Raw genomic sequence first — 25,744 nt, 5'->3', positions numbered from 1 at the left:
AACATTTATACACTGTGGGTGGGAGTGTAAATTAGTTCAACCCTTGTGGAAAGCAGTATGGTGATTCCTCCAAGAGCTAAAAACAGAACTACCATTTGACCCAGCAATCCCATTACTGGGAATACACCCAGAGGAATACAAATCATTCTACCATAAAGACACATGTACATGAATGTTCATTGCAGCACTCTTCACAATACCGACAACATGGAATCAACATAAATGCCCAGCAATCCCATTACTGGGAATACACCCAGAGGAATACAAATCATTCTACCATAAAGACACATGTACATGAATGTTCATTGCAGCACTCTTCACAATACCGACAACATGGAATCAACCTAAATGCCCAGCGATGACAGATTGGATAAAGAAAATGTGGTACATATACATCATGAAATACTATGCAGCCACAAAAAAGAATGAGATCATGTCTTTTGCGGGAACACGGATGGAGCTGGAGGCCATTATCCTTAGCAAACTAATGCAGGAACAGAAAGCCAAATACTGCATGTTCTCACTTGTAAGTGAGGGCTAAATGAGGGAACACATGAACACAAAGAGGTGAACAACAGACGCTGGGGTCTACCTGAGTGGGGAGGGAGGATGGCAGGAGAGAGAGGAGCAGAAAACATAACACTTGGGTACTAGGCTTAATACCTGGGTGATGAAATAATATGTACAACAAACCCCTGTGACAAGAGTTTACCTGTATAACAAACCTGCACATGTAACCCGAACCTAAAATAAAAGTTTAAAAAGAGGGGTCTCCATGCCCGGCACACTGCATTTTTCTAGGATGAATACGCGGTGTGCATAAGCAGCAAGTGATGGGCCCTCCTCTTATGACCATTCCTATAAAATCATGTTAGAATGATCCTGGAGAGAAAAAGCCTACCACAGGAATAGCTGGTGTGGAGAAACGGCCATAGGGCATTAAAAACACAGACAATTTTCTTCAGGAATAAATGGCAATATTCCATTTGCTAAAAGTGGAAAGTTTTCTCTGTTCTTAAATAGGTACACTGGGCTGGGTGCAGTCACTCACGCCTGTAATCCCAGCACTTTGGGAGGCTGAGACAGGTGGATCACCTGAGGTTGGGAGCTTGAGACCAGTCTGGCCAACATGGTGAAATCCTGTCTCTACTAAAAATACAAAAAAAAAAAAAAAAAAAAATTAGCTGGGCTTAGTGGCACATGCCTGTAATCCCAGCTACTCAGGAGGCTAAGGCAGGAGAATCATTTGAACCCAGGAAGTGGAGGTTGCAGTGAGCTGAGATGATACCACTGCACCCCAGCCTGGGCAACAGAGCAAGACTCCGTCTCGAAAAAAAAAAAAAAATAGGCACACTGGTTGGCTATGTAACTCTGAGCAAGGGTTCACAGGCTCTAAGAAAACTTGGTTCAATTTGCAGTCTTCAAAAGACAGGAGAGTGAAATCCCAGAATCAGACCTTCTGATGCAAATAAAATACTGCCGCCTGGTTTATGATTACATTAATTTTGTGCTATTGCGTATACACGATCCTGACAACTGTAAGCAAGGAAAAGATCATCTTTCAAGAATTCATTCTTGGATATTTCTGTGTTTACAGAATAATTCTCTTCCAAGAGCAATAAATATGCAGCTGGACACATGTGGCAAGATCCGTCCTTCTAAATCACTCTTCCTGGAGTTAAAGAAAACATTGTCTGGACATTCTTGTGATAACATCACAAGATGAGGCTCTTGAGCACTTGAATTATTATTCTGAAACCCAACATATAAATATCCCTTGTACCGCAGCCATCTCGAGTTGGAGCAGCCATGCTGGCACAAGATTCAATGCTTTCCTGTAATTGTTCAGTTATTGGCCTTGAAAGTTGCTGTCATTTATTTCATCACAATTGAGAGCTGTTTTTCCAACATATATATTTTTCCAATAAAGGGTGTGATTTAGCTGTGGAACAAGAGGCTCACTGCCCATTCCGTGCCCACAAACATAAGTATAATAATTTGGGAATTTGAAATAAGAACCATGAAAGGACAGAGAACTATAAATCGTGGAATTGTAAAAGCTGGAAACAAATCCCCAGATTATCTATGGCAACTTCCTCATTCTATGGATGGAAAAACTGAAGCCCACGCATATTTATGAAAAAGAGGGTCCACTGAGCTTTCTCAAATGGCCATCTGACTTACAGAAAATGAACTTCCAGTCTAATTTGAAAGGCCATCTGTGTGGGTCAGGACAAGCACCAGCCCTGCTAGGGAAGGGAGACAGTCTACAGCCTCTGTTAATGTCTGCAGAGCTCCACTTATGTTGGCAGCTGGTGAAAGGGGTACACCTGTTTTCCTCTGAGGTAATAATCATGATCATGGTGCTCATATACCTGATGTGTGTTTTCCACTTCCTCTGATTCTACAGGACCAGGACAGAAAAAAACAAAAACAAAAACAAATCTGGCCAGGTGCGGTGGCTCACGCCTGTAATCCCAGCACTTTGGGAGGCTGAGGCGGGCGAATCACAAGGTCAGGAGATTGAGACCATCCTGGCTAACACGGTGAAACCCCATCTCTACTAAAAATACAAAAAAAAAAAAAACATTAGCCGGGTGTGGTGGCGGGCACCTGTAGTCCCAGCTACTTGGGAGGCTGGGGCAGGAGAATGGCGTGAACCAAGAGGTAGAGCTTGCAGTGAGCTGAGATCGTGCCACTGCACTCCAGCCTGGGCGACACAGCGAGACTCCATCTAAAAAAATAAAATCTAAGAGAATAAACTCTGAAAATAAGTAGGGCTCCACATTTGCTCAAAGTATGACTGAGGTTATGAATGTCATCATGGTGAATGTCATCATCAGTGATATGATGAATATCATTATCAGTGATACCAGCTCCCAGCAGGAACAGTAGCAGCTGCTATCTGCTCAGTGGGTCCACCTGGGAGGAGGCACTTGGCCCTGTGGTTCAGCTCCTAATTCTACAGAATTCTTTCTGAGAGTGGTGGATCCCTCTTCTACCTTGTTCCTCATCTTCTAAGAGGACACTAGAGTTCTACAAGGAGCAGAGAGCATTTCTACTCCAACCAACAGGGCAGAGCATAAAATGAGCACCTGCTGCTACCTAGGAGCACAGCAGGATGCACTGTGTGAAAGCAGGCCCCTGAAGGAGTTCCACACAGTTACATACTGCACAAGCCCTGAGCGTCAGAATAAAAAGTCCATAAGCTAATAAGCAAGCTCAGAGCTTCCCTTCTATTACAACGTGTTTAAAAGTATACCTATTGTCCTATATTAGAAATCTCCTATAACTTGCATTTTTTTTTTTTTGAGACAGAGTCTTGCTGTGTCACCCAGGCTGGAGTGCAGTGGCATGCTCTCAGCTCACTGCAGCCTCCACCTCCCGGGTTTCAGTGATTCTCCTGCCTCAGCCTCCTGGGTTGCTGGGATTACAGGCACGCGCCACCACACCCAGCTAATTTGTGTGTGTGTGTGTGTGTGTGTGTATATATATATATATATATATTTTTTTAGTAGAGACGGAGTTTCACCATGTTGGCCAGACTGGTCTCAAACTCCTGACCTCAGGTGATCTGCCTGCCTTGGCCTCCTAAAATGCTAGGATTACAGGCATGAGCCACTTGCATTTTTTAAATCCCATAAATACCTGATTGCTCATTCATTCACTGAATAAACATTGATTGAGCTGGAACTATGTGTCTAAAGTCATGAAAAGTGCAGAAGATACAAAGATGACTAAAATGCAGGCCCCTCCCCTCAAGGAACTTGTTACCTAGTGAGGAAAAGAGATATATACCAAACAGACTACCAAGCCCCTTACTCAGTGCGTGCTGGAGGTGCACAGGTATGATGGGCACGCAGAGGAGGAGCCCCTGAGAGAGCAGGCAGGCATCCCAGAGGAGATGCTATCTGTGCTAGGAACAGGTCAGCCAGGTAAGATGGCAGGTCAGGTCAAGGGGTGGAGTAGGCAAAGCCAGAGAAATGAGAGACAGAGTAGGGTAGGCAGAGAGCCCAGGAAGATGGAAGACGCAGTCAACAGCCAAGGCAATGAGGGCCTGGGTGCCTTGTTCATGGACTTGGGTGTGCCTCGCAGGCAGTGGAGAGACGGACAGCCCAGTGAAAGTTTACTGCATGGAAGCCTGCCTTTACTATGCAAGACAGGGGGCAATGACTCCTAAAAAATGTATCAGGGTATCAGAGTCCATTTCTGAATGATTTCTTCAAATAAAAGTAGGACATCTTGGTTCTACAAGGACTTATTAACCTAATTGTGTACAATCCATTTACTCTCTGTGAACTCCACATCCCTCCTGACAGGTTATCAATAATTCCTGCTCCTTAGCTGGTACACAGGAATGCTGAAAGCATCAGGCAACAGCCTGCAGGGAGATGCCCAAACATAAGGCGTGACCCCTCCTTTTTATTTCATTGAATCATATTCCAAATCACAGTTTCCTGGAGTTCTTATTCCTCACCAAGCTAAATCATTCCATGATGTCATTACCCCTTCGGCCCTGAATAGGGTATTTGAAAAAGCTGGATCTTAGGGTACAGGCTTGACTCCAGGCCAAGGGAACTGCAATGGGTGAGGCAGGTGCCAGGTGCAGCTCGGAGGTCTGGGGATGGCCCAGGGAAGGCTTTGATCTCTGAGTCTCTCGCTAGCCCAGCTTTGACTCAGATGTAAGAATAGGTTGGGTACAGAGGCTCATGCCTGTAGTCCCAGTACTTTGGGAGACTGAGGCAGACATATCGTTTGAGCCCAGTAGTTCAAGACCAGCCTGGGCAACATGGAGAAACCCCATCTCTACAAAAAACACAAAAAATTTGCCGGGTGTGGTGGCATGCATTTGTAGTCCCTACTACTCAGGAGGCTGAGGTGGGAGGATCTTGAGCCCAGGAGGTCAAGGCTGCAGTGAGCCATGATAGCACCACTGCTCTCCAGCCTCAAGGAAACAGCCTAACGGTGACACAGACCATGTCTCCAAAGAAAAAAAAAGAAAAAGAAATAAAAAGGATGTAAGAATAAAGGTTCAGAGGGCCAGGGAGCAACAATGCACTCTACTACTCACAATTCATACTAATTTTAAAAGTTCACAAGCTCATCAATGTGATCTATTTTTAAATTTTCAGATTCAAAAACTGTAAAACAAAGTATGAGTGAGGAAAGTATCAAAGCTGGAGGAAAATAAAGGGAAAAGGAAACAGAAAGAGTAAACAGAAGGGGAGAGGGGTGGTGACAGGACAAAAAAAGGAAGGAGGAGGGTAAATGAAATGAGGCAGAAGAGAGGCAAGGACCCTGCATGCCAGGAAGCTCTTTTTTTTTTTTTTTTTCTTGAGACAGTGTCACTCTATCACCCAGGCTGGAGTGCACTGGCCCTATCTTGGCTCACTTCAGCCTCCACATCCTAGGTTCAAGCGATTCTCCTGTCTCAGCCTCCCAAGTAGCTGGTATTACAGGCGTGCATCACCACACCCAGCTAATTTTTTTTTTTTTTAACCAGAAAGATTTCGATCAAAGGAGGGGCTGCCATGATAGACAGCCTCCCTTGGCTTGCTGGCTCAGGCCTTGGAGTTCCAGGAGCCTGGCAGATCCCTACAGGTAAAGCCTGAAGAGGTCAGATTAGCAAAAGAAGTCTATTTAAGCATCCTTTTCAATGCACCTTTTATTGACTACCTACTTTGATCTGACCCCAATGGGCCCATTTTCTCCTCCCCCTTTGAAACCCTAAGTGCTTCTCCCTATCAACCCTGCTGCAGGAGGCTCCTCTAACATAGTCATTTCCTAAGGAGAAATCTGTGAACGTCCCCAAGCCCTTCCTGCATGCAGCCCTTCAACACATGCAAAAGCAGCTTCAGTAAGTCAGTCCCTGTATCTTTAGATGTCACCGGAGATCCGCATGGGATATTCAGTTACTTATCAATAATCAACCAGAGCTTTCCAGAGCCAATTAGGAAAACTGGTCTATGTGGGCTCTTTTAAAAAATACATTATAAAAGTGCAGTGTTTTCATGCAATTGCCCCGTCCTCTACCAACCGTAAGCATTGGGAAGGGTGCCCACTACCTGTCGCTGAGACCTCACCAGCAGGGAACACACACAGGACCAGGGGCTTTGTGAATACTTGTGGAATGGATGAACAAATGAATTGACGAGTGGATGAATACAAACATGTCAGAGTACAAACATACAGGCAAAAATCAAGCATGAAAAATTAGAAACATATTATGTGAACAATCCACTCTGCATAGCAAACCCAACATGTAATGTGGTTTGGCATATGACATCATGAGCTTCCATCGCTGCCCTCGTCCCTCCTTCCAGATAAGCTGCTGCTTCCGCAGCGGATATAACTCTTCTTATTGTGTTTGGACTCCAATCCCATGTGAACACACAGCTGCACAGTCCAGGATGCAGCCTGGCCAGGTCAAGAAGCAAAAAGCCAGCTGGGAGTCGTGCCCACTTTGGGAAGAACGCACAGATCCCCAACACGGGCTCCAGGTGTCAGCAGAAGGCCCTGATGTTCTACAGACATGTGATGCCTATAATCAAAGATCCTCCACTCAAAGGCACGGGACTCTCACACCTGGAAATGTGCTCAGAGAATACCCTGCACCATTTTATTTTCCTATGGATGGGAGTATCTACACACAAAAACCGCTCACCCCCAACACTCTTCATTTGTCTAGCTAAACGGTTTGTTTTAAACAGAAATTCTGATAAAATGGAGAGGGCCATCATGTCAAGGAAAGTTGCTGTTTTATAAACTAGAATAATGGATCAAGCCTTGGAGTCCCTAAAGAGAGAGGATCTCTTGAGCCCAAGAGTTCGAGGCTGCAGTGAGCTGTAGTGCTGCCACTATACTCCAGCCTGGACCACAGTGTAAGACCCGGTCTCTAAAAAAAAAAAAAAAATTTATATCAGTTGGATATGGTGATGTGTGCCTACAGTCCTAGCTACCTGGGAGACGGAGGCAGGAGGACTGCTTGAGCCCAGGGGTTTGAGGCTTTAGTGAGCTATGATGGCACCTGTGAAAAGCTACTGCACTCCAGCCTAAGCAACAGACTGAGACCCTGGAAAAAAAAAAGAAAAGAAGGAAAGAAAGAAACAGAAAAAAGAAAGAAAGAAAAAAATGTATCTAGCATCCACTTGAAATCTATTTTTAAATTGTTGGATTTTAAACAATCTTAGTTTGTAAGGTATAAAATTGACTATGCTTACCACTGTATAATATATTTACAGATTAATTTAATGAGCCTTTACTACATGCATGTACAGACAGGTGTCAGAGGTGTATTATAGTTTACATAAACTGGTAACTTCCAACTTAAAAAAAATAAATAAACATCTTCATCTCTGGTGGTTCTGTGTGAGGCAATGTTTGAATAAGGTAAACTGCTGTCTTCTGAATTATCTTTTGAATATTGAATACTAAAAATAAATGGGAAAACAATAAATATCAAATTTCTGATCTGAAGTCCATGACTACAAGAGGAGTTCCACTTGTTTTGATGTCGTTCAGCCTTTTGAACCCAGCCGACAAGAATGTGTTTAGTAACCACTGTTTTCCATGTGCTACGTGAGGCACTGGGAAGCTGAGATAAAACACACAGTCTATGAAGGAGTTCCAGTCTAGTTCTAGCTCCAAATAATTTAAATCACCTTTAAGATCCCATCTTGTCATTTAATCTCAAAACACATCAATTGCAGCCATGCAGGACAACCATAGCTGCACAGGCTAGAATGGCGGGTGGCCTCGGGTCCGTCAATCACACCAGTGTGGGGACCAAGGGAGACTCCATCCTGCATGCTATGGCTCTACCATGCCTTCCCTGAGTGAGTTACGAACACTTCTACACCTACAAAACGAAAACCACCCATTCTTCTTCATGGCAGGGGTCTCCTCTCACCTCCCAAGTGCGGCTCACTGTTCACTCTCCCAGCTATCTGAGGTGCCTATGACCCCCACCCCCATGCTGGCCTTTCTCTTGGCATCCAGCAGCTTCCATGAATGACTTGCCACCTCCTTCTCACTGCAGTCCTGCCACTCTGTGGGGTTTCTCTGGCGCACTGCAACAGGACTCTGTCCCGAGAGGCTTGCACACTTCCTTCTGCTTCATTCATTGACTGCCTGCTTCTTACTGACTCCAAAAGTTGTATTAACCCAAACAGACAGGTCTATTTCCTTGTTGACTGACAAGCTCCATATTTACATACTGCAAGGACATTCTGGCATTACTTCTGTTCACCCATGAAAACAGGGCAGCTGCTTCTGCCACAGACATCCCACATCTCACTCAAGACCGTATGACTGGAGGATCTTGAAGCCGCAGACAGAATCAGGCTAGTAAAGGCGTGGGTCACCGAAGGCTGAGGATGAGTGTGAAGTCTAAGTTCACACCAGGCAAGACACCACCCACGAGCACTGGGATGGACCTGGGAGACCAGACGCTGCTCCAGACCCCTCGTGACATCCCCATGCAGAGAGCATGTTTTACAGCAAGAGGAAAGCCAAGACTCCCAGGAGCAAAGTAGTGATCAAATCTTAAAAAAAGGGAGAATGACAGTTGGTAGGGAGACTTTTTAAGTAGATGTTACCAGAGAGCTGTAATAGTCAGGGTTTTCTAGAAAAATAGAACCAACAAGAGATGTACATAGGGAGATTTATTGCAATGATTTAGCTCACACAATTACGAAGGTGAAAAAGTCCCAAGACCTGCAGTCAGTAGGCTGGAGACCCAGGAGAGCCGATGGTGCAAGTTGCAGTCTGAAAAGAGCAGACTCTATAGACCCAAGAAGAGCCGATGTTTCAGTGTGAGTCCAAAGGCGGAAAGGACCAATGTCCCAGCTCAAGCAGTCCGGCAGGGGGGCTTCCTTCTTACTCAGTTTTTTTGTTCTATTCAGGCCTTCAACTGTTTGGACAAGGCCCACTCACATTATGGAGAGCAGCCTGCTTTACTCAGTCTACCCATTCATATGTCAATCTCATCCAAAAACACCCTCCCAGACACACCCAGAACGTATGACTGAATGTTTGGGCACCACATGGCCCAGTCAAGTTGACACATGAAAGTAACCATCACAGTAGCTAAAACTGAAATCCACAATTTAGGATAACAGAGGAAATTCACTTGACTCACCCCAAAGTCAAAATGCCAGCCTAGTCTCCAGGAAGACACAGTTCTCAGCCACTAGAGAAAGCACACGTGTTTTGTTTCAGATGGTCATCTTGAGGAAGCGAACTCAGTATAACGCAACTTGAGATGGACACTTAATAAATGTGGCTTTGATCAAATTCTCATAATAAAACCGCACAGAAGAACCCAATGTCTAATGTTTCCATTCACCCAAGCTCAAGGAACTTTGTACCTCAGGGCATCTGAGTCAGAGAGCCGCTTAGCAACTCAGGCCCGGTGCTGACAAAGGAGGCTGCCTGAGTCACTGAGGCTGAGTAACTGGCCCTCGGCACAGGACAGGAGTAAACTACTCCTGATATCTAGTCTGTTTTTTTTTTTTTGGCAATATTCTATTGGGCGTTTTTGACTGCAATTTAAATATCTTTCAGTACTGGGAAATGGTTTAACACGCAATCTTGGGTCAAAGTATGCATCATAAGCCCTCATAGAAATATTCAAATGTTAAAAAAATAAATAAATATTCAAATGTTCCTCCCGTGGTGCGTTTAGTGGTTAGAACTCAGGTTCTCCAGTTAAGCTGCCTGGGGTCAGATCTCAGGGCTACCATTTACAGCCCGGGAAACCCTGAGTTAAAGTTACTTTGATCTCTGTTTTCAGTGTCTTTACCTGTAAAAATGAGGCTATCAAATATGTATACACTGTCTATGATGTCCAGGCTTTTTAACAACCCTAACAAAAACACAACATCATTGTCCCTGTTTCCCAGTGGAGAAAACCGAGACACCACGAGATTAAGTGACTTGGCCCAGGCTGCACAGGTTGAGGGACCCGGATGTAAATTTAGGCAGCCTACATGCAGTCCCCGGCATCCCCTAGCCTACTGCATCTGCCTGTGGCTATTTGTGAGACGGTGAGCTAAAATGAGACAGAACCTATGTGCCCAGAACAGTTTCTGGTCTGTAGTAAGCCCATCATTAGCCTTCATCGACATGTTATGGTGTAAACGCATTTTAAACCATGGCAGGCTAATAAACACCGTGGAAACACAATTCTGTGTATTAACTGATGATCTTCTAAACTGGGGGGTGATCTAAATCCAGTAACACTTGACAAAATTTTATATAAATGCACAATGAAATGTTCTTTGAGTTTGGTTTTATTAAAGTTTAATTGATAGACTAGGAATTCCTGTACTTCTAAGACTTGCTGCAAATGGTTTTTTGTTTTTGTTTTTGTTTTTTTTTTTTTTTTGTCTAAAACATCTTCAGGATAGTGCAAAACCTCTTTTCTTTAATATATTATTATAAAACACTCATTAGTAGAGTCAGCACCAAAAATGTGAGATGTGAGATGTATTGGGAGTTGTGTTTTGAAGACAGTTCTCCTGATTCTAAACCCAAATTGTGATTTATTACCTTCCAAAATATGTGGAAGGGAGTGCCGGCCTTAAGTTCAGTGATGTCTAAGTACACTGCTGCTTGCAGGCCAGCTACACATTTCAGCTAACCGGATTAGCCTACTTCCAGTTAAAACCCGACTGAGGATATGAAAATAAATATGACTGATTCATTTAAAATCAGAAAAACACTCAATATTTTCTTCCCTCAATTTCTGGTATGCTAAGATATCACACGAGTGCGACTTAAGAAAAACTTAGAATCTTTTTCATTTAAAATAAGCCATTTTTGTTTTAACCGAATGGTTCAGTTATTAAATGTCTACCTGAGTCAAGGAGCGAGGTCACACTGCAAACTCCACTTATTTCTACTAAAGGGAAATGGCCCGGACTCCCCCGCGCAGACCACCGTGCCAGGACAGCCCGCTCGGGAGTCGGGCCTGGAAGCAGGCGGACAGCGTCACCTCCCCGCAGCCGCCGGCTGGGACCCGCGGCCAGCCTTTACCCAGGCTCGCCCGGTCCCTGCCCGCATGGCGGTGCCCCACCTGGTGAGGACGCGGGCTGCAGTCCTCCCTCTGGGGATGAGTCGGTGGGCTCCTCTGAGCTCCAGCGCCCCCAGGGTCTAGACCCCTCCCATTGCTCCGCTCCCCTCTCCCCGTGGTCTCCCCACCCCCAACCCCCAGGGATCGGCTCTCCTCTCCCGGGTCTACCCCACAGCTCAACTCCTTTCTCCCGGCTTCTCCCCGCACGGTTTGGCTCCCCTCTCCCAGTGGTCTTCCCGGACCCACAGCTCTGCTCTCCTCTCACCAGTCTCCCCACCTCCGGCTCTGCTCCCCTCTCCCTGGGTCTCGCACCGGATTCGGCCCCCTCTTCCGAGCCCTGGTGGCTAAGCCCCTCGGCCTCCCTCCGGGGCGCAGGGGGTTGGAGGTACTCACCGTGCCGCAGCGGGCCGGGGACTCCCGGACAGGGCTGGAGGGCGCGGGCGGCTGGTGGCTGCGGCTCCGCTGCCGGCCGAGTGGAGCGCTGCGCAGCTCCCGCCCTCGAGAACCCCCGCCGTGTCATTTGACCATATAAGGAGATGCACGCCTCGGCTCGCTGGCACCGGGCGTGGGGCGCGGGGGGCGGGCGCCCCCAGGCCTCGCGGTTGCCGTGCCCCCGCCCCGGGCTGCGGCGGTCCCGGCCCGTACCCTTTGTTTGCCAGGGCTCTTTTCTTCGTGCCCTCCGGGTCTTGGGAGCACAGTGGTTATCGGGAGCGTCGCCTCCGGCGTGGGCTCTCGGGCGCGAGTTTCAGACGAGGCCTGGGCGCAGTGGCAGGGGTCTGCCTACGCCGGGATCTCTGCCTGCTCCCAGGAGCGGGAGGCTGGAGAAGCCCCAGGACGTGCCGGGGGAGGCGGAGGGAGGAGGGGGTCACTTCTCAGGAGGCATGTGCCTGGGATATATTTGCACGGTGGACGTTTTTCCTTCTTACCCTGCAGATGCTTCTTTACGAAATGAACACCACAGATGACCATAAAGAATCTTTCGTTCCACTACGGAGGGGACTAAAGAAAGGTCCTATCCCCACCTCTCCCTCTCGGGGCCAGAAGACTAGTTAGACATCTTGGATTCCCCTCCAGGGCGGGAAAACCAAAGTGAGCTGGGAGCGTGCCTCCCACATTCCAAGCCCGGGCCCTCTGCGTGACGCTGACGCTGGGTAGGGACAGATGGCACTGTTCAGCACTGTCGCAGGGAGAGCACCGGTTGAGCCCATCCCTGGGAGAGGGTGCGTCGTGATGGAAACATTTGCTCCTGAGCAAGTAACCGGTCCATTTGCAGAAACTGGTGGACGATGAGTAGGTGGACCACAAAGGCGTCCTAGGCACTTTGGGGGCAGGTGTATTATTTTTATCATTCAGGGCAGCTCATAGGAATACATCCTGCAGAGAAGGCGGGAAGAACTCCGTGATTGCTTTCTTTTAATTGATACTCTCCGTCTGGTAGGCCTCATGGATCTCCATCATGGAATCACAGAACTTGAGAATAAAGGGGCTTCATCACCTTAGCTTCCACTCGGTGAGCACTAGCTCTACCTGGTATCTCATTTGATCCACACTCCTTTAAGGTAAAGATTTTTACCAGATTTACGGTGAGGAAAGTTCAGCTCAGATTGGCTCCAGGCCACGTGAACGGTAACTGTGCCAGCTGAGATTTGAACTGGGGTGTGGTAGATGGCAAAGCCATGTAAGTATATTACGGGATGAGAAATGCCTCTCATCCCTCAGTCACTCAGGTGACTCCAGAGGACTGAGACTTGCCATAAGCCGAGCCAGAACTAGATGTGCGGAATACAGCCCTCCCCCGACCCCACCCCACTGTGTCCCTGAAACAGGACGCTTTCCTGAAGAACCTGAGTTAAGGCCACCCTACCTGAATTTCCACTAAGTGTCAAGGCAGGCTAGTATTTTGAAATTCAGAGCAAAGTTTGTGTAGAAAAGGCTCCCAGCCCCTGACAGCTACCTAGATGTGTTGTTGATATCGTTACAAATTAGGAAATGGTCTCCTAGTTCTCAAATGGTGAGTCTTAAGCTTCAGTTTGTAAAAACAAGCCCTAAAATGATGAAACATTAATTCTGCATTTATCTTCTTCCTGATTCCTTTTGTCTTACATTTTAATTTTTTTTTTTTTTTAGCTTTCTGACTTACGGGTGTAATCCATTTAGCTTTGCTTTTTTACTGATAGAGTTAATTAGTTCTGTTATTTTTCTTCTAATAACTGCTTTAGCTGTGTCACATAGGTTCAGCTATGTTGTGTTTTATTATTAAGAAATTCTGCAATTTAGTTTTGTGTTTAATTTTTGACCTAATGGGTAGCAGAACATTTTAAATGACCCTGTGGTCATTCGATAGGGTCAGTAAAATCCAGACTCTGGAAACAAACATACCCAGTTTCTACAACAACAATGCACAAAGAAAAACAAGGGAGATGGAGACAGAACCAAGAGATTTAAAAAAGACTTAGCCAACTGCCATGTATGGATCTTATTGGATGCTTTTTTTTTTTTTTTTTGGATCTTATTGGATTCTAATCAAAGAATAAACTAGTAGAAAATCAATTTTTATGAGACAACCTGGGAAAATATGACACTGACAGGATATTTTCTAGTATTAATGAACAATTTATATTAGGGGTGATAATGTGATTACACACACACATATATTTTTCTTTTCTTAAGTCCTTGCTTTTCAAGAACAGTGCCAAAATATTTCCTAGTGAAATAACATTATGCCTGGAGTTGTTTCAAAATAATTTGGGGTGGGGAAATGGATAGGGCCTATATATATACAAAATACTATCAGCCATGGATTGTGGATAATCGCTGAAGCTTGATGACGGATATGCAGCAGTTCATCTTACTAGTCTGTCTCCTTTCGTAATGCTTGAAAAATTCCATAATGAAAAAATTTTTAAATTACAGATGAACATACCACTTGCTCTTTACCCAGCATTTCCCTTTATAGGAAATTATCTTGTAGATATACTTGCTCCTGTGTAAAATGATAGACACACAAGAGTAGTCATTGTAGAATTGTTTGTAATAGAAAAATACTGGGCCATGTTATGTGTTCGTCAACAAGGGCTTAGTTAAATACAGTATGGTGCATTTTAGAATTATTTACATATGCGGCTGTTAAAATGAACGAAGTAACTATATTTACTGATTTGGCATGATCTCCAAGATAAATCAACTGAGAAAAATAAAAGTAGAGAACACTTTGTAGGTAGAAACCAACCATTTGTGTTCATGAGCAAAGAAAGGACGGGGGAAGACAATGTATAAGCGGTTGCTTCTGGGGAGATCTGACTGGCTAGGGGTCATGGGGTGGAAAGGAGATTAATTTTTACTGTACACATTTTTATTTCTTGTAAATTTTGAGCTATGTTAATGTTGTACTCATTCAAAAACTAAATATATATATACACGAATATATATATACATATATACATACATATATACGTATATATACACGAATATATATACGTATATATGTGCATATACATGTATATGTGCATATACACATATATATACACATATATACACGTATATATACATATACACATATACATATGTATATATGTATGTATATATGTATATATGTATATGTACGTATATGTATATATGTATATGTATGTATGTATATATGTATATATGTATATATGTGTGTGTGTGTATATATATATGTATTTGAGATGGAGTCTTGGTCTGTTGCCCATGCTGGAGTACAATGGCACTGTCTTGGCTCACTGCAACCTCTGCCTCCCAGGTGCAAGTGATTCTCCTGCCTCAGCCTCCTGAGTAGCTGGGACTACAGGCATGTGCCACCACACCCGGCTAATTTTTTGTAATTTTAGTAGAGACGAGGTTTCATCATGTTAGCCAGGATGGTCTTGATCTCCTGATCTTGTGATCCACCCCCTTGGCCTCCCAAAGTGCTGAAATTACAGGCGTGGGCGACCATGCCTGGCCCAAAAACTAAATATATTTTAAAAATAAAAGCAACAGACTCATTTAAGGAAATTAGGAAACAAATTTGTTAAACTGACATTAATCGTAAGTCAAAGGAGGATGGCAAGAAATTGAGGAGGGGAATGCAATTTCTGGGTTTAATGACATATGCTTTCATGAGCAATTCCATCGAAGGACAAAGTATTAAAAACAAATTTTCATGAGACAATCTAAGAAAATGTGTTTTGAAAAGTTCCATCCATCTTGTACATCATTATATTCCTAGGACCTAATTAATTATAGAGCATGGCACATAGTATGTGCTTAATAAATATGTGTATTGAATAAGTGACAGATCACAGAATTGTTTGTGACAAGTCTTTCACTATAGAAAGCGTAATGCTATCTATGGCAGCATAGCTTGATCTTTGAAGTCAAGCCAGGATTTGAATCTCTGTTCTACCTATGACTACTGTGATCTCCAGTAACTACAAAACTTCCCTAACCCTCAGTTTGCTAGTTTGTAAAATGGGCTAATAACATATAGTCTGTGAAATTGTGGCGAAGGTCTTTTGAGATGCACGTAAACCACTTAGCACTATTAACACATTACTTGGCATGAAGTAGGCCCTTTGTAAAGTCCTCTGTTTTATTCAATGGCAAAGGGGAAATTAATCCAGAATAAGAAGGAAATGGACTGAACTCCCACCAGAAGAAGAATTAAGGTTCAGATCCTGTTCTAAAGACGACAGGTTATCTTCTTGAGAGAAAACCTCTCTGCTATGGATAAAAGGCTAGTTCATGGAAGAAAAAAAAAAAACATTAAGAAGTACTATTTCCTGGGGAAAGGATCAACGGTGACTGTGATCAGTTATTCAAGATCTTCTTTTGTTTATTCCAATTATCCTGACATTCCTTCTTGAGACAACACTGCCCATAACGTTTTCCCATCTCTCCTGTAGGTGGGCTTCAGGGAGAGGCACAGCTAGGAAGGGAGGAAAGAGAGGAAAAGACTTCCTGCGGCTAGCAGGTCTCAAAGCCTTGTCCCAGAGTGCAGCAGGATCCCCTGCAAACCTGTTAGAAGTGCACATTCTCAGGCCGGCTCCTGCTTTAACACGCCCTCCAGGTGATTCTGATGACTAAAGGTGATTTGAAGTAAAATAAATACCACTTAGGGCTTCCAACTCTGGACTCGGTAATTTACCAGAAACCTACGAAATGTCAGTTTAGGGCGTGGGGGAGGGAGAGTGAAATAGAGATAGACTAAACATAGACTAGACTCAGGAACTCTAAAATCCAGTTGGAAGTATTACTTCCTCTGTCAGTTACTTCACTCAGGGAAGCAGGAGGTAGAAGTTTGAGCCAGGAGGTAGAAGTTTCAGCCAGTGGGTCTGAGCTGTACAAATGCTGACATTTCATTCTCTGGGAGAGGCCAAAGAAAGGCAGGGCTTCTAGGCGTGTGCTCGCAACTGCCACCCTGTGGTGGGGTCGTGGCGGGGGAGGCTGGTGGGCTAGACCCATCTGTGCAGGGGCCAACAGTAGCCTCCTACCCGGATGGGGGCTACCCCAGGGGGATTAGGATGAGCTCACCATTACCAGGTAGAAAGTGAACACAGGAAAACATGAGCTGGAGGTCAGACCGCCCTATGTTCGTTACCCTAACTGACCACTGCCATCAAGATTGTTAAGCATTTTGTCACCGTTAAAGGATTTCACACAAGCTGTTCCTCCCACTCAAACCTTGGCCAGGAAACTGGTGGATGATTTGCCCTTGATTCAGAGGCAATCATTCTTAATTGCCTCACATGGTTGGAAGGTGAGTAAGTGTCTAAGATCATAAACGCTGGCGGGAAGGGGTCAGGAGTGATCAAACCAGCACCCCTCCTAGCAGTGGGGTCAGGAGGCAAGTCCCTGCATGCCTTCCCATGACACAGTACCAGATCCCAGGGTGGTGGCACAGAAAGCTGGATTCGCTTTTTCTGGAAACACTATTTGCCCAGATCCAGCAGGGAAGTCTATGAAAGATGACTCTACGGGCAGGGTATGCACCTGCCTGTGCCCGTGAGCTGGGTGCAGTTGTGACGGGAGACCCAAGGGCCTCCAGCAAACAGGAGGAACTTGATCTGGTTACAGGAATGATCTTGCAGGATTCAAACTTTGTTCCTCTGCCTGTCAGACTTTCAGGAAAAGCTCAGCTTTCCACAAAGGGCAAGCTCTTTTCCTTTTCTTCTCCCTTCTGCCATGCTCTGGTTAGGAGGGAAAATGCTTGGCTCTTTCTTGAGATACAAAATTTCCATATCCCATTTCTTCCCTCTCTCCTTTTTCACAAACTATTTGTTGGATATAAATAATCAGTGTTTAAAGCCTCAAAACATGCCTGACTTTTAGTCAAATCCACAAACAACTCCATGATTCCGAGTTTCCCATCCTTGGTTAGAGTTTATTTGGAGCGTCGGATACAGTTTCCACTGTGGCTTTGATACCTCATTAAGAAAGATTCTGTTTGGTACATTAATGACCAATAGAATGAAACTATTCACACCCATAGTTCATTTGGGCCAGTAAATGTTGCTGGATGGTTTCAGATGAAAAGTATTTGTAAGGTAGACTCTGAAAAACTTTGCTTCTTATTTGAGATCTCTTTGTCTCTGATTTCAGTCCTTTTCAGGAGCAATCCATTCACTTCTCTGCCTGCCTTCTCTTGGAGTTTTACTCTTTTTTTCCTCTGTCAATGATTCCAAAATCCATTTAAAGGAAGTATTAATGTCTAAAGTCTGTGCAAACCTGGCAAAATTCTCTTTTGAGTGAACGGTTTGCTTCCCTAAAATACCTGAAATGGGAGATTCTTCCAGGCATTTCTGAAATGGGGGAGTCTCATGCCTCACTTGTTCCTCAGAATGTTTATGTTATTTTATTTGAGACAGAGTCTCACTCTGTCACCCAGGCTGGAATGCAGTGGAGCAATCTCCGCTCACTGTAAACTCTGCCTTCCCTGATTCAAGTGATTCTCCTGCCATGGCCTCTCAAAGTGCTAGGATTACAGGCGTGAGCCACCATGCCTGGCAAGAGTTTTTATTTTAAACCACACCAAGATCTGTTATTCTTTGTGAATTAACTTTATGAGTCAACATTAAAAACTTGAAATCCCAAGTTCTGTCTCCACTGCCACCAAGGTCGTTTTGTGCTATTTCCACTTTGATTAGGGTCATTAACAGAAAATCCAAATAGTCTAACTAGAAAGATCCTGGGCTGGCCAGGCTCTAGGAGGCAGGGGGTGAACCCCAGGTCCAGGAGCTCCTATGGAGCAGTGTATGTGGCCACAGGTAACACCCTTCACCTTTGTATGTCTTCTTTACAATATCTGTGAAATAAAGAATGTACCACCTCTCTTCTTCCTTTAAAGAGTCATTTCACATTATCTAGTTTTTCCTCAAGCCACTTTTATGGCTAATTGACAATTGAGAATGTCTCCTGTGGCTAATTCTGCCCCATGGTACAGATTTGTGTGTGATGAAAAGCTATGCTTTAAGTTCTAGAGAGCATGTTTAGGAATACCTTTCACCTATTTCAGAAGGTACTTTAAAATTGGACCTGGGAGTCATGACAGAGCTTCCTGGAACAACCAAGCATCTTTCTCCATCATTGCAATAGTAGTTGACTGCTGAAGTACCAGAAACAGATTTTCTAAAATATCTGACCTTCAGCATCTCCTGGCAGGACTGTTTGGCAAAAATAAAAAACCTTCAAAAATTCTGGGCCATCCTAACACTATAAATATGCTTGGAATCATGTGTACAGTCAGAGATGCTGAGCAATTACTCCTCCTTAAGACCAGAGGAGTCATTGTCTCCCCGGAGGGCCGGAGGGGTTCCAGCGGTGAATCACCATCAGATAGCTGAACTATTCATGTAGCCATCTTTAAACTCGAGGGCTTTTTCTTTTCTTATCTTTTTTTTTTTTTTTTTTGCCTTCCTTTTAATAACTTGAAATTCAATTTCCATTTGGCACATGGCTGTAATGTAATCTAGCTCCCCGGCCTTGCTAACACTTTCTGGACTCAGTTCTCTGTCTCATGCTCTTTGCATGGAGGGTCTGTCTGTATTGCTGTATTGCTTCTGGTCCCTTGAATTTCCAGGTCAGGGTAGAAGCAGATGGAAAGAATGCTTGAGAGGTTTTCTTTTTCTAAGAATATGTTTGGAAAATGATGAGGCCAGGAAAGCAGACACTGCAATCCTGCGCAGGAGAGAGTCTTTGAGAGCCCTCGCTGCTCACTCTCTTTGCACCTCACATGTTCTACCTGCGGCCAGTGAGGGGAGAGCCTTTCATCCTGTGACTGCTGGAACTCCCTTCCTCCCTCTCTTCTGCCTGGTGGACTCCTGTTTATCCTTAGACCAAATAAGGTATCCCCACTAGGAAAGCTGCATGGGTAGCCATCATAGCCTCATTTTTGACCAGTCCACTCCTTCTTTCCCATGTTTATAACAACAGAGGAGACTGTGAGCTCCTTAGGGGCAAGAACTGAGACATTTGAATCTGTGTTCACAGCACTTTGCAGCTTGATCAGTATTACTGAATTTAATTCACTTTTCTTGAAAATGCCTAAGCTGCTGGGCTTGGTGGCTCACGCCTATAATCCCAGCACTTTGGGAGGCCAAGGCGGGCGGATCACAAGGTCAAGAGATAGAGACCATCCTGGCTAACACGGTGAAACCTGTCTCTACTAAAAATACAAAAAACTAGCTGGACGTGGTGGTGGGCGCCTGTAGTCCCAGCTACTCAGGAGGCTGAGGCAGGAGAATGGCGTGAACCCAGGAGGTGGAGCTTGCAGTGAGCTGAGATCGCGCCACTGCACTCCAGCCTGGGTGACAGAGCGAGACTCTGTCTCAAAAAAAAAAAAAAAAAAAAAAAAAAAAAACGAAGAAAAGAAAATGCCTAAGCCAACATAAGGCTGCTATACAATGGCTCTATATGACCCTGCTCAGAACAAAAACATCAGGCCCATTTCCCATTTAGGCAGTCGAGTTATCTGGGCTTTGCACTGAGATCCAGTTGGCAAATAACTTGAATTAAAGCAAAGCCGAGAGCTCGGCCTTCCAGATATCAGCAGATGCAAACTTGGGAATCTCTGCCTGAATTAAAGGAAGTAACCCCCAGGTTATAGCATCCGCAGATACAATGAAGAGCTGAAAATGAGGCTGCAGGGAAGTGTAAATGTGGACGTTCTTGGGATGGTGCTTCTTTCTCAGAGTCCAGCTTTTCTTTGCTAGTGAGAGGCTGCTTCTCCTGCCCCAATCCTCCCCCCGCTGCCACCACCACCACGAGCCTAGGCCTTAATCGCAGAGAAGGCCACTCATTGAGGGACTTCCTTGAAATCTGCATCCTGCAAATGGAAGCCACCATCTTAATTTTTAGGAGTCTATCTGGGGAATTCATGGCTTTAGTTTCTGCTTGAGGCTTGTTGATTTTCTATCAAATGCTTTAAAAAATTTCTGTCTGTATAAATGGTAACATACAAAGTTAAACAAAAATTCTGTCTCCCACAGAAATTCCATAAAGATTCTTTCATCTCTACCAGCATGAGCATGTGTCATTTGTGGAAGCAGGCCTACTTGCCATGACAACAACTATTCTGTGGCTTTGCAGAGGTACCCTCACAGTTGCGCTGTGCTTTTGCTAGGCATTCGGCAGAGATGGCCCACATAGGACCACTGCCTTTCAACCCTACCTATTTTAAGGTGGACTCACTTGGATTGAGAAACTGGTATTTTCCCCTGACTTGCACGTATTTTGGATGTATAAATATTTTCAAAAGGTAAGTTTGACTAATACATGCACACCTTCCTTGACTATCACCATCCAAACCCACAGAGATGACTGGGAATTTCCAAGTCATGTAATCCTAATGTTGATTTGAGCATCCACAGCCTGTCTTAGAACACTTTCCAACCAAGACTGGAACCAGCACTTTGGCACTTGCAGAATCACAGCCTTCCCTTACGAGAAGTACGGCTTCACCCAGCCAGTTGGCTTTGTATCGAGAATTCGTTTATTTTGGACAGGTCACTCTTCCTCACTTACGACTGGCACGTGGATGCAGAGAAAGGACAGCAGCTCCTGGCTGGAGCAGAACTAATGGGGCAGACAGTTAGTAAGCATACACCTGATGGCCCTGATCCTAGATGCAGAGTTTGGAGGAGCAATCTTTCGTCATCACTACTACCACCATGATTGCCACTATGATGTTCATCTTATTTATTAGCATATTTTGACTGCTGATAGGGTGACATTTTTGGTATAGGAAGGTGAGATCCAGAGTGGATCTTACTCTTAGAGTCTTGAAAGATTACTTTCTTCTCCTTTCCGTCTGAAGCTCTCAGAAGACAGGCAGTTTCAGAGGGACCCTACATCCAACGTGATGTAGCAGGCAGCAGAGCAAGGGCAGAGGGGAGACCAGGCTGAGCCAAGGCAGCACCAGGTCATGGTGTCCTCTCTGTGGGCGCAAGAAAGCAGCAGGAGGTGGGGGTAGGAATGGCTGAGAGAGGGTGTTGTGACCCAAAGAAGGAGAAAGGCTTCATGCCTTGAGGCTTTAGCTCACAGAGAGGGAACCTCAGAGACCAGCTCGGAGGAGCAGGCCCAGTGAGAACAAAAGGAGACCCTCTGCAGGAAAAATGGGCAAGTGAGGGAAAGAAGGAGACTATGGGGAGAGCAAGCCAAAGGAAGTTTTTGTTGGGGAAATGTTCAAGGAGTCTGTACTTGGCAGCTGTGCAATTTATATGTGCAAACAAGGGCGCTGGGTGTAATTCACCTGCTGATTTCTGGGAGTCGGGAATCATTTCAGAGGAAGAAGCTGAAGTTGCCCCCAGAAGTCTCCCATGATGCTCATGTGTGGCTGTGGCTATTCTAAGTAGGCCCTGGCATTGCAAGCCCAGCAAGATAGCCAGATAGGGAAGGATAGGGGAGACTTGCCAGCTCTTTAGGTCAGCCCCCAAGTTAATAGTAAATTTTACATTTTTGTGCAATAAAGGCATTAACATAATTAACAGTTTGGTGCCAGTTTAAATATGCGTATGTGCTTAGGATCAATGCTACCATTTTGATCATTGTTTAAGAGAGTCCCATTTCTGATGTGTTAGTAAATAATGTGATATTATTGTTCACATGCCCATCTAGGCTCTTTGTCCCAGAAGGAGGACGCAAAGGGGTGATATAAAATCCACCTTGGAGCCATCTCAGGGCTGGTTGTTCTTGATTCCTCTGAAGACCTGGAGCTGCCTGTGTGAATCAGACTGGAAAAACACGTGGCTGCACTTTTCCATGAAGTAGGTAACAAAGCCACAGTTCATGCCTGGGAAACTTGCCCTAGCATCTCCGCCAGGAGAGCAAGCCGACTCATGCCTGGACTCCCACACGAGGGCCAGTGCCAAGTATGCTGGAATGAAGGGACACCGCCGAGGATCAGGAATACCGGAGCTCAGCCCACTTACCAGGCTGAGCTGGGGATGCCGAGATTACTGTGCACACTCAGGCAGAGCTGGAAGCTGAGTCTGCCATCCAGAAGGCTGGACCCAGACAGAGTTCAGGGATCACACCAGAATCGGGACACAGGAGAAGTTTGCTAACCTAGGTCCAACCCAGAATCAGATTCAGATTCAGAGAAGGAGGTCAGCAGGACAGCTTTGTCTCCCAAAAGGAATCAGGCAGAGGCCAGAGAGGCAGCTTGCCAGCTAGGAGAACAACTGAGCGTCTTAAACCCAGGCAGGTTACTGGCAGTTGCTTCACCATCTAGTGGCCTCACTTGCACACCAGCTTTCCCCAAGCAGATAACCCCACATAGCTGCAAAATGAATTATTTTCTCTTGTCTGCTTCTAGAGGGTCCATGACCATTCTATTGGCAGTTGGAGAGGTGAGAGTTAAACTGAATGTGAGCCTGTGTCAGGGGCCATGACCCATTTTAATGGAGGGTCTCTAACAGCACCAGTCTCTCAGTAGATACCACTCGAATGGTGCTAAGCTACCTACTAGCAGATTTAGCAGGGTGATGCCTTCTGAAGTCTAAAGTTTTGACTGCTAATCTCTGGGAAACGTGTCACATCGTATGCTATTATTTGGTGGTGGTGTCCAAAACCAACACATTGGTCTTTCTCAGACGAGAAGGATTCTTGGCATAGGCAAGCAGAGGGAAGTGTGTGGTATGTGCGTCTTCCTGTATCAGCTTGTGTTTCTCTTATGCTGGAGACCTGAGGTGTCCACACTGGTGGAAAAAAAATGCTGCCAGATTTAAGGTGAGGAGCAATGGCATGAGTAATCCTTTCAGATAGAAGTTAGCAGTGCTGGACCTTGGAGGTTGCAGTTACAGCTGCCAACATTCGAAAATGGACTTAGTTATTTTAGGAAGCCAAGTGCTGCACATAGAGCCAACCTCAGTTGAGATGCCTTGGGACCAGTACATAGAAGGTTTTTAAGATTCTACAGTTCCATTTCATCGTTTACAAAATATCCACCCTGAACTACAGCTTGCTTATTAAATCTTTGTGAAATTTGAAGGGGAGAGGGAAACAGTAATATGACCCAACATAAGAGAAGTACCAGCGAGCCTCTGTGGACACAGGTGTGTGCATAACCACCATCGCTCTAATCCTTAGATTCATTCTTTCTCATTTCAGTCAAAAAACAGATTCTAAAATTAAGGCAGACTGACACCCACTGCGTCCTAAACTGTAGATGCATTAAAGGTTATTAGCACAATTTCCTAGTATTATCTTTGAGTTTGTTTTAAAAAGTAACTTTTTAAGATAAAGACAAATTATAACTTTAGAAAGAATACTATGAACTGTCAATTCTGTCACATACTGAGCAAATTTTTTAAAAAAGTATAATGTACAATTTTTTTTCTAATTCTTTTTCAAGCACAGCTTGATAAACGTTGTCTCTTACTCCTGGTTTTAGATGGAATTCTTTTTTCCTACTCACCCAGAATCCTCATCTTTGAAATGATGAATTTGTAAATGGTCCTGAACTTAGGGTTTTTTTTTTTTTTTTTTTTTTTTTTTTTGACTTTAAAAGTTCTCATGGTTCCCAGCACTTTGGTAGGCCGAGGCGGGCGGATCACTTGAGGTCAGGAATTCAAGACCAGCCTGACCAACATGGTGAAACCCTGTCTCTACTCAAAATACAAAAATTAATTGGGCATGGTGGTGAGCTCAGAAGGCTGAGACAGGATAATGGCTTGAACCCAGGAGGCGGAGGTTGTGGTAAGCCGAGATCACGCCAGTGCACTCCAGCCTGGGCAAGACTGAGCAAGACTCCATCTCAAAAAAAAAAAGTTCACATGGCATCCTTCTCCTAGTAATTGGATTGAGTAGAGAGCCCGAGGGAAACTATTGAGCAGAAACTTGTTGATTGCTAAGTGACTCATCCTCACAATGCCACCAAGATGAATAAATCTCACTCCATCCCTTCTAACGGTTAAAGTCCAGTGTGACCAGAAGGGAGGGAGCCAGCTGAGTAAAGATGAAACTCCAATAAGTTCCGGTCAAGGTTAAGATATGAAAGTATACCCCACTTCTGGGTATATATCTAAAAGAATTGAAAGCAGGGTTTGGAAGAAATACCTGCACACTCATGTTCATAGCAGCATTATTCACAATAGCCAAAAGGTGGATGCAGCCCAGGCTTCCATAGATGGGTGAATGTGTGAACAACATGTAGTACATCCATACAATGGAATCTTATTCACACTTAAAAAGGAAGGACATTCTGACACATGCTCCAACAGGGATGGAGCTTGAGGTCATTATGCTAAGCTTGAATGAGAATTGCTTGAACCCAGAAGGCAGAGGTAGCTTGGATAACCAAAAGGTATAATCATCAGGAAAATAGAAAAAAAACAAACTGGTGGTGGAGGATGAATTCAGTTTTGACTTACTGAAACAGAAGCAGTTTGGGGACAGCCATCCAAATAGAAAATTTTCCCAAACTTGTAGAAGGATGAGATTCAGGGAGAAGGTTGGAGCTGATGGTACGAACATAGGGGTCATTAGCCAAATGGTAGGTAAAAACCAGTAGAGCAAAAGAGCAAATAAATAAACCAGGAGAGTGAGTGAGGTCGTGCAAGAAAGCACGTGGATGGTTAGGAGTGGGTCGAAGGTCAAGCTCCAGGGGAGCCTAAGGTTTAGGGGGCAGCATCCGCAGAGGTGGCTGAGAAGGCAGCGTCAAGGAAGGATGAGGAGAAAGAGCCAGAGGCGGGGGCAGTGAAGCCAGTGACTGACACAGCCGAGGAGCAGTGGCCAGGGGGTGCTGAGAGTGTGTTGCACGTGGCAGCACAGTGGCCGTTGGTGACGTCTGAATGTGATCAGTGGCATGATGGGGACAGAAGCACATTGCAGTGGGCTGAGGGTCAGTGACAATGGAGGGTGTGGAGATGGTGATGTAAGAGGTCTGATGGGAAAATGGAAGAAATTCCACGTAGCTCAGTAAGGAAACTGAGGCCCAGAGAGGGCAAATAATGTACTCAAAGTCAGAGTTAATGGTGTAGAAGGACAGGATGCAAATGAGGACAGCGTGTGACTGGTGTGACTGCTCACGTTTCCTGGTTCCATCCCTTCCACCAGGCTGCCTCCTGAAGCAAGGCAGTGATCAGTTTCTGAGCTCTCATGACCCATCTTCATAGCGTCTCCTTCTCAACCAGCACAAGAAATACAATAGTCAAAACAGAAAGGCAAAGCCTC

At 44.9% G+C, this 25,744-nt stretch overlaps 1 protein-coding gene and 1 long non-coding RNA gene across 9 annotated transcripts in view; one reads left to right on the top strand and one right to left on the bottom strand.

Annotated features, from left to right (window-relative positions):
• The window catches only part of FHL2 (four and a half LIM domains 2), a 77,933-nt gene that overhangs the window by 26,900 nt on the left and 25,289 nt on the right, over positions 1–25,744 (bottom strand). Inside the window, exons 1-2 of one of the 8 annotated variants that reach the window (XM_016949214.4) lie at positions 11,340–11,808; positions 9,140–9,190 (exon numbers count right to left, since the gene is read on the bottom strand). The exons of 1 other annotated variant lie outside the window; for it this stretch is intronic. In XM_016949214.4, the coding sequence (XP_016804703.3) occupies positions 9,140–9,190; positions 11,340–11,594 (306 nt within the window). In that variant the 5' untranslated portion in view covers positions 11,595–11,808. Of the gene's footprint in view, positions 1–9,139; positions 9,191–11,339; positions 11,809–25,744 lie in introns of those variants that run through there. 6 more of the 8 variants (XM_016949216.4, XM_063788924.1, XM_016949218.3 and 3 more) reach the window with 6 other exon arrangements.
• Positions 15,916–23,949, top strand: LOC129143188 (uncharacterized). Its single transcript, XR_008546338.1, has 3 exons — positions 15,916–16,832; positions 20,560–20,828; positions 22,187–23,949. It is a non-coding gene; the product is annotated as an uncharacterized LOC129143188 (long non-coding RNA).

The sequence above is a fragment of the Pan troglodytes genome, chromosome 12, assembly GCF_028858775.2.
Source record: "Pan troglodytes isolate AG18354 chromosome 12, NHGRI_mPanTro3-v2.0_pri, whole genome shotgun sequence".
Lineage (NCBI taxonomy): Eukaryota > Metazoa > Chordata > Mammalia > Primates > Hominidae > Pan > Pan troglodytes.
This window is presented reverse-complemented; position numbering and strand designations above follow the sequence as displayed.